The 8,764-nt window shown below is 34.4% G+C and overlaps 2 protein-coding genes and 1 long non-coding RNA gene across 3 annotated transcripts in view; 2 read left to right on the top strand and 1 right to left on the bottom strand.

Moving 5' to 3' along the window:
* The window catches only part of LOC101242112 (potassium voltage-gated channel subfamily H member 1-like), a 6,481-nt gene extending 783 nt beyond the window's left edge, over positions 1-5,698 (bottom strand). The window contains exons 1-9 of the mRNA XM_018813927.2: positions 5,196-5,698; positions 3,813-3,978; positions 3,463-3,554; positions 2,981-3,105; positions 2,566-2,679; positions 1,931-2,168; positions 1,390-1,491; positions 1,019-1,168; positions 453-652 (exon numbers count right to left, since the gene is read on the bottom strand). Coding sequence (XP_018669472.2) covers positions 453-652; positions 1,019-1,168; positions 1,390-1,491; positions 1,931-2,168; positions 2,566-2,679; positions 2,981-3,105; positions 3,463-3,554; positions 3,813-3,978; positions 5,196-5,307 — 1,299 coding nt within the window. The 5' untranslated portion in view covers positions 5,308-5,698. The remainder of the gene's footprint in view (positions 1-452; positions 653-1,018; positions 1,169-1,389; positions 1,492-1,930; positions 2,169-2,565; positions 2,680-2,980; positions 3,106-3,462; positions 3,555-3,812; positions 3,979-5,195) is intronic.
* On the top strand, positions 1,419-2,023 carry LOC113474678. Its single transcript, XR_003396366.1, has 3 exons — positions 1,419-1,504; positions 1,643-1,735; positions 1,935-2,023. It is a non-coding gene; the product is annotated as an uncharacterized LOC113474678 (long non-coding RNA).
* Positions 5,699-6,393: 695 nt separating the features above from the next.
* Positions 6,394-8,660, top strand: LOC100175997 (nuclear cap-binding protein subunit 3). The gene is made up of 3 exons (XM_002125111.5): positions 6,394-7,365; positions 7,814-8,024; positions 8,553-8,660. Exons 1-3 carry the CDS (start codon positions 7,069-7,071, stop codon positions 8,633-8,635), a joined length of 591 nt encoding a protein of 196 aa, XP_002125147.2. The 5' UTR covers positions 6,394-7,068; the 3' UTR covers positions 8,636-8,660.
* The last annotated feature ends 104 nt before the right edge of the window (positions 8,661-8,764 follow it).

Below are 8,764 nucleotides of genomic sequence, written 5' to 3'. Positions count from 1 at the left end.
TAAGCTGGTGCGAGGTGCACACCCGTGGTTATAACGACTGTCGTATTCCGGCCACGCGAGGATAAAGTAAGTTACATTCATTCATTCATTCAACTTAGAAAGATATAACATGATTGTGTTTTAAAATATTATATATCATATACCTCATAGTCACTGTGAAATTATAACATGGGTGATTTCTTATACAACGGGCACACATGGTGTATTCAAAAACCTTTCATGCTCACAAGTTATAACACAAGTATTTCTTAACACAAGTAACAAGTTTTTTTTCACTCCAGAAAACCATGTTTTTTCACTTTAGAAAAAAACATGTTTTTTCACTCTAGAATAAATATGTTTTTTTCACTTTAGAAAATACATGTTTTTTCCACCCTAAAAACATGTTTTTTTTCACTTAAAAAAAAATTTTTTTTTATGTACATACACATCAAATAAAACCAAACACTTACAGCTTCCACGTCAAGCCCATGTGTAACAACCCTAGTATACGACACATAATCACAAATCCTTTCAGCTAGCTTAGGCGGTAGTTCATAAAGCGCTGCAAAGTCCCTCACTGACTTCATTTGATCCAGAAAATCGTGATGTTTGTTACTTATTTGTTGAAGTATGTTTGTCACATTGCCAAGGATAGCAGCATATAGTAGGCCTGGTAGAAATTTAGATAAATGAATTTTGTTTTATTCTTGTGTGGTCAGAAAACGACAGTTGTTATAAAATGGGTGTTCTGTTTCATACAACTCGTGCCCGTTTACCAGTTACCACATATGTACTTTTGTGGGTGATTGTTTATTTGAATTTTTACTTCTTTAAGTATGGCAGATAATTTGGACAACCCATTAGTGACCACTGGGTTGGAGCAACTGTCTTTAAGTGTCTTTCTAAAGAAAACATACGCTCATGAGGTTTATCAAGCAAAAAAAAAGCATTTTAAAGTTAAGTATTATAAAATCCATTCTTTTTTCTAAAATATTTGTTTCAATTATTAAATTTAAAAGATCTGGTATAAACGCACCTCCAATTAGAAGAATGAAAATGCAATAAATCTGCTCAGCAAAAGTATCGCCTGCTATATTTCCAAAGCCCGCTGAGATGACGCTTGTCATTGTGAAGTAGAGACACAAAATGTAACGCCTTCTTATTACTGGACCCCCTTGTAAAGAGCCTAAAAGGTTAAAAATGTTGCAGGTAACTTCTTGCAACGAGAAAATCAACTTTTTGCAACGAGAAAATAAAAACAACTTTTTGCAACGAGAAAACAAAAATAGTTCTTTTACAAATCTATTGGTTTGTGTTAAAATCCTCTAGGACAAATTTATTTAATTAGACTAATAGCATTTTTTTTTAAATAAAGAGACAAATAAAGCTATTATTATTATTAGTTACCTGTTGTTTGGTTTAGTATCAAAGGAGGCACAAAATCTTTTGAAATACGGATCAACCAAGTGGTTGGGGGAAGATGGTTCTTGGGTTGAGATGTTTCAGATTCTGAATACAAAATGTGAGTCATATTTTATTAAGTACAAAAAACTCATAATATTTTTAAAATTTAAGATATTTCGTAAAATATTTGGGAAATGTGCAACTAGCAGAATTTTATTTTGCATAAGAAATTATGCGTATTTATTATCGGTTTCAGTAAAGTGGATCATCTCTTGCCCCATCCTTTCAAGGTTCAAGACCTTTAAAATTGACTCATCCTAAATTTAAGCACTTCTGGACAAAATAACAGGTAGCATATATCAATATCATGACACTTTAATGTTGAACTTACAGGTTTAATGTAGTAACTAGTAGGTTTTCTGTGGTATTTAATTGTAGTTTTTATGTAGTAACTAGCAATAGGCTTACCTAGTAACTAAATGAAGGTTTTGTGTAGTAATTGTAATACACTTTAAGTAATAAATTCTTGTATTCAACAACACACCTAGGTTTTTTACTAAGATGTCATCTTCAAGTCCCTCATGCTCTAGGTCTAGCCCACCATATTTTCCAATGAGATTTGGAAACTGATTTTCCGCTATCGACATACCACGAGTGGATTCAGTGTTCGACGTTATGTTTAAATGAACTTGTTCTGCTTGCAGGTAAACTGCTGTACTGTATAATGTTACAATATACCATCCACAAGCCATCCAATGACAGATAAGCAAGATCAAACACACCTGCAGAAAAAATATTTTTATGGGCCACGCTAAAATGAAAGGGGTTTCAATATGGGTTTGGAGATCCAATATTTTCTTAACTTCATTAGAGGTTTCTGAAACTATATTTTTTAAATAAAAGCAAAGTGTAAGTTTTTTCAAACTGTTATCTAATTAAAACTTAATAACTTTCTCTGGTGTTCATTATATAAAAAATAGTTTTTTTTTAGAATAGGTGAAATCGCTAATTCATATAAATTTAAGAGTACATCATTTCTTTAATTTCCGCACATTGTTACCCATCCAAGTTAAACTAGAAAAAATACAGAAACAAAAACTGCTTCATTTCATGGAAGAATGTAAAAGTATTTTTCAAAATGCTAAAAAATATTTACTTTATTTTTTAGGCGTAACTTACCAAAACTACCAAGGTTGCGTAAGCATGCTCAAGGTATCTGTCCATATCTCTAGCAATTCGAATCATTCTCAAAAGACGAAAAGTTTTTAACACGCTTAGGAAATATGATAACTCCTGCAAAGGTAAAAAAGAATTTAGTTTTTCAATATTTCAAATTTAAAAAATATGAATTTCAAATTAAAATTGTTTATTTTAATACCTTGCTGGCATTTTAGTTTACTTTATTTTAATTAAAACTTTTGTGCAAAAAGCAAACCAGAAAGCTCTATTTTTAGTAACTTTTCTTTTAAACCTGTTAATTACAATATAAGTATACATATTCAAAAAATCTTCCACCAAAAAAATAAAAAAAATTTAGCTCAAAACGAAATACGTTTTTTTAGTTGATTAGGAAAATATTTTTTATTTTTTTTACTTGCTGTTTAATTTCACCAATCACAATAGTTAAAGCATCGTATGGAAGACAGGATAAAATATCTATTGGGAACCAAGTTCTTGCATAGTTGATCCGGATTTTCTTTAGGTCGGTTACCATGGCGCCTGTAAGGTACTTTGGTGTTAAAGACCTTTTGGGCCTTTTAAAATAACCTTTAATCAAAAAAGAATTTGTCAAAAAAAAGTTTTTTCGAGGGTTTTCCAATGGGTGTATGTGCAGTAATGTTTTAAAAACCTTTACTTTAAAGTTTTGAAAACCTTGGCTTTAAAACATGGGTGTTTGGAATAAAACTTTGATTAAACTTTCTGTTGGTGTTTTTGGTGTTGTTGTTTCCAGGCATAATGTAATATATACATAAAGAGCTCTTTTGGTAAAAATGTAAATTTTACTGCCATGGGGCAAGACCTCATCAGGGTATTTTCACAAAAAGAGCTATTTATATATATCTTCTACAAACATACCATTTCCGTCAACATAACTTGTGCGAAAATTGACAACGACATCAGCGAAAAAGAAAATATCAACCATTGAGTCAACGGTTAGCCATACCATGCTGTAGAGTTATAAATAAGGTGGTTAACAATTAACATTTTGTTATTTAAAAATGTGATTAAATTTAATAGTGATCATTAATTTAAATGCAAAATATTGTTAGTAAAAACTTCAGATTTAATTTTTTATATATAACCCAAAATTTTTAATTTAAAATTTTCATTTTTTGCTGTACCTTCTAAACTTGGTAAAAAAATCAAATTTTAACATTTTTTAATGACCCAAAATTCTAAATTCTAATTTCATGTTTTTGCCTTACCTTCTTGAAGCGATTCGAAATGATGCCACTAATGGTACCACAACTGCTGTGTATGTAGTAAGCATGAGAATAACCCAGTCCCATATTACTTTTGACTTGCTGTAGTGAATAATAATCCCTTTGTTGGTGCCAGTTTTATATTTGTCTTGTTCCTCATCGTCAGACACTGAAAGAAAGAATAAATGTAAAATGACAGTCGTTAAACATGGGTGTTCTGTTTCATACACCTCATGTCAGCTTATAAGTGTCTTTTTGTGGATGATTAATTTTTTGGATTTTTTTTGTGTGTGGCTGATAGTTTGGAGCAGTTGCCGTTAAGTGTCTTGCCTAAGGACACATACACCCACAATGGTAGCAACGGCGAGCCTTGAACTCATTACCTCTGCGTTAGAGGCAGGCGCACTAACTAGCTGCGCTACGCCGCCAGACGATGTGTTATGTAGCACTGCCATTTCGACAGAGCATTAGCGACCATCCGATTGACGCAATGAGTTAGACGGCTACGATGCGAACCCCTATTTCGCTGTAGCTCGTGTATACGTTAGCATTTTAGGCGTTACTAAGTCTCGTCAGTTCATTCACCATATTACGCATTATCTGGTTGAAGGCCTTTAATCGGTACATTATCGTTTTCTGTACTTATAGCCTGCGTTTTTTTGGCCGATTTCCCGTTATCTGGTTAAAGGTCACTTTATCGCCATTTCGCCTGTTGCCTGATATATAGTAGGGTGGGGGGAGGTAAGACGGCTTTTCATTCTATTTTCTCGTTTCATTAAATAGTAAACAAAGAAAATCAAAGAATTATAAAACCGTATCCTTACGAACCTAATATGTTAATTGTCTAAAACACGATCAGCATATTATGTGCTAAGGGTAACCCGTCTCCCCCACCCTACTATATCTTAATTAATACACCCACTGAATTTTGCTCTTAATGTACTCTACATAATCAAGTAATGAACCTAAATCACATTGATTTGCCCTTACTGGCAATCGTATAAATACCCGTCACAGTTCCCACATACTGAAGTATAAAACTTAACAATAAAACTATCCTTATGCTTTCTTGGTTTGGTTATGCAAATATATAGTAGGGTGGGGAAGATGGGACACCTTTAGCACGTAATATCGAAATCTTCTGGTCGTGTTTTAAACAATTAACAACCGTATCTAGGAGTCGTGAGAATAAGTTTTCATAAGTTTTTGAATATTCTTTGTTAACTACTAAATGGGACGAAAAAAAGTAGAATGAAAAAATGTCCCGTCTTCCCCCACCCTACTATAGATTATAGCCACCTAAACCTTAGTATATCAACCGTAGATTGAAATCTACGTTGAGTTTACAGTTTACTCAAAAACGGTATAAAACTCGTGTCCTCTTACCGTTATCGGGTTTCGCAACATTAGGTTCCTTATTTACAAACGGCTTTGTCCATCCTACAGCACATTTCGTTTCGTCGTGGCATATTTCTTGGTCGTCGTCTTTTTCAGCCATATCAACAAGTTATACATACGTCAAATAATTTTCGAGCATGACTAGGTGTAAGTTGCCTTGTGTGTTAATTTGGCGGATTGTATTACTAATCTTCTGTGGAGTAAATGTAATCAATCGGATCCGAACAACGTGTTTAAGCGTATTATTAAAACAAATACCACTTATTATCCAGATTATCCTCTAGTATTGTTGAATTCAAATGCAGAATGAAACGCGAAAGTGTTTTCTGAAAAAACTTTGCTGAGTAATTTGAAGTTCCACTAGTAACGTCACACATGTTATTTAAAAGATATAAAAACCGTTGCATTTGTTCCCACATTGTAAAATGCCTAATTTTATTATATAGTAGGAAGGGGGAAGACAGGACACCTTAAGCACATAATATCCAAATATCCCGATCGTGTTTTAAACAATTAAAAATGGTCTCAGGAAATCGTGGAGATGGGGTTTTATAATTCTTAGAATGTTCTTTGTGCTGTACTACCAATTGGGACGAGAAAATAGAATGAAAAGGTGTCCCATCTTCCCTCACCCCACCGTATATAAGAATTTTTTATTGAAAAATGGAAAAATTGCCGTGAAGTTTCTTGCTCAAGGAAGATTTTCCTCTTCCCATATTATTAGCAGAGACGAGCGTACTCGCAACCTCTGAGTTGAAGGTAGGCGCGCTGCTGCACAATGGCAAAGGAAAATGTGTTAGAGATCTTGGCAAGAGTGTTCACTGGGTTCGATTCCCGTTACTACCGCTACAGTCACTGTCGTTGGGTTAGTTAGACTAATTTCATACTATCCGTTGAGTTGGTTACACTCTTAGGTTACTGGATTGGAACAATTACCATAACAGTTGTGATAGCAGTGAACTTTGAATCCTGTATCTTGTGGTTACAATGTGAGCGCTCTTGCTTCTACAAATGATACATACGTACATAGTTTAATTAGAATTTATCTATATAAAATTTGTTGCGTGTTTGAGTAAAATATTTTTAGTTTAAATTGGTGTTAAAGCAGGGAATTTGGCAGATAATTAATGCGTATTTTATATCTATGGTGCACCCTGCATTCTCGAAATGGAATATTTTGCAAACCTTCGTAAAATTTGGCAGAATGTCAGTTGTTTGTGAGGTGATCTTGAGATAAGTCCAAGTCAGTTTGTTTTGGTTTTCACACGTGAAATGAAAAATGAAGGTGTACGACTTTGAAACCCAAATCAAAAAGCCATCCAGGAATTTCCTGGACCTTTTTCCAAACTACACGGATAACTTAAACCGCATGCACAGCTGGAAACTACCGTCTCTAGAGCCGCATGCATTTCCAGATAAATCTCTTTTCGAATTGCGTTTGCAAGGCACAGCAATCCACTGCGACAAGCAGACGCTCGCATACTTCATGTGCATTCGCCACATGAGCCGCCGAGTCAGCTTCCATCTTTGCAAAACGGAGATTGCGGACATGCAAGAATGCCGTGTTGGGATGCAGAGAATTGCAAGACACAAAAAACTGATGGCGGCCAGCGACAAAGCAGGAGACATAATCCCCCACCTCAATGGAAATTTGAACTGGACTTATTGAACGTTGTGCTTCACTTTATTTTCCTTTGAATTTGAAATATTAAAGTATATTTAAATAAACATGAAAAAAACGTATATATTCAACTAAAATGTGTCCGTGTGTCATTTGATTGCAAAATTAAAACACTATGTATTTCTCATTTACTTCAAATCACTATAAAAATTACCCTTAATTTAACAAAACTGTAATAAAATGTGTTTATTGTTAGTCCTAGAAACTCAGGACAATAAAAAATTATATACGTTACGTTTCAATATATATATTATAAAAATTGAGACCCCACAAAAAATGCCTGGGGAGGTGGAAGTGGTTGAAATTGGCGCGGCCAATTCCTTGCTCCCAAACCTCACCATCTGTGTTGATAAAGACGAGGATGAAGAGGGAGCAAAACCCGAGATCTTGTACGAGGAGGAAGGAAAGAGCATGGAGGAGTTTGAGGAGAAAGTGGAACCGGATGTAAAAATGAAACTCACAAATTTTCCGAGAAAAGTGGGTAAAAATATATATATTTATATATTTTTTTTGGAAGTCTATTAAAATAAATAGGATTTCGTAATGAGGCTTGGAAATGTCATGCTTGCACGCTGAATTTTAACAATAGAACGCGTGGCGCGGAAAATACTCGTCGTGTGTGTTCTACAGACTGGCGAATGGTGACTGAATGACTTTTCCAGCAATATTTATTAAATCAGATGTATACGCCATGGTGTAAAATTGTATTGGGTAACGGGCCAACTTCAACCTACGACTAAGGACACCTGGTGTGTTTCTTTGTAGCATAAAAAAATTGGTAAATAAAACTTTTTTTAAGTTTTGTTAAATGAAACTTACTCATTTTTAATTTTTTTTATTTAGTTGTCTGAAATCTAAATTTTCTTAAAATAATAATGTTCTAGTAGGGAATGGTTTAAAGTAATTCTCCTGTTAAATTTTGCAGAAAATCTATGAAAACAAGCGTTTGGAAGCAATTTCTTCTCTTGGTCTTTCGTTTGAAGAGGCAAAGAAACGCAGAGGTGAAAGGGCAAAAAGATTTGCATCTCCGCTCAATGAGAAAGAGGAGACTTCTGCTGTAGTAGAAGATGAAGGATTGCCGGAAAGAGTAAAACTTCTTAAAGAGCGAATTGCTGAGCACAATCTTAAATATGACGGTAAGTTAAATTTTGCTTCTTTATTTTGGTGTGGCAAGGCAAAATAAGTTATAACATGGGTTACAATATGGGCCTTAGGTTACAATATGGGCCTTGGGCTACAATATGGGCCTTCTAATTTGTGGGTGGCTTATTCTGTGTGAATGACAATATATAGGTGTTGGAGAAATGCAGCAACTCTAACATAACCCTTTCTGTGTGTTATTGGGGGGTACCTTTTACCTAATTTTCCAAGGTGTGCCTTACTGTTGGACCTCACCCCTATATAAAAATGGCTGACAGATTTTGCAGCCAATTAGTGAGCTCTGGGTTGGGAGAATTTGACAATTTTTACCATTAAGTTTTTAAGTTTTACAACATTATTACAATACCGATTTCTTAAAAGAATTGAAAGTAAGAACAAAGGTATTTTTGCAGCCTATGAGTGACCACTGGGTTCGGACACTTTTAACCAATAAGTTTCTTACTCAAGAACGAAAATTTTACATTACAATACGTTTACTTTATGAACAAGTTACCACTATGCAGCTGCTGATGACGAATATATTCGAACCGATGCCCTTCATTTAAGAGGAGTAAACGACATGAGCACCGATGATATATTCAGGTAATCAACCTAAACACATAAAGTCAACATGTATGACTGAAAAATAAGCCATAGTGCCATTCCCTAATGAGATCTCGCCGTATGGCAGACGAAACGTTGGAAATACACTACCTTTTTATACCAGATAACCACT

The sequence above is a fragment of the Ciona intestinalis genome, chromosome 11 (genome assembly GCF_000224145.3).
Source record: "Ciona intestinalis chromosome 11, KH, whole genome shotgun sequence".
Lineage (NCBI taxonomy): Eukaryota > Metazoa > Chordata > Ascidiacea > Phlebobranchia > Cionidae > Ciona > Ciona intestinalis.
This window is presented reverse-complemented; position numbering and strand designations above follow the sequence as displayed.

What these genes read in the sequence shown, in the direction of transcription:
- LOC100175997 (XM_002125111.5), top strand. Translation starts at nt 7,069, where the DNA reads ATGTGTTTATTGTTAGTCCTAGAAACTCAGGACAATAAAAAATTATAT. An exon ending in TCACAAATTTTCCGAGAAAA is followed by an intron (nt 7,366 to 7,813) that starts GTGGGTAAAAAT and finishes TAAATTTTGCAG; the next exon opens with AAAATCTATGAAAACAAGCG. An exon ending in GCACAATCTTAAATATGACG is followed by an intron (nt 8,025 to 8,552) that starts GTAAGTTAAATT and finishes ACCACTATGCAG; the next exon opens with CTGCTGATGACGAATATATT.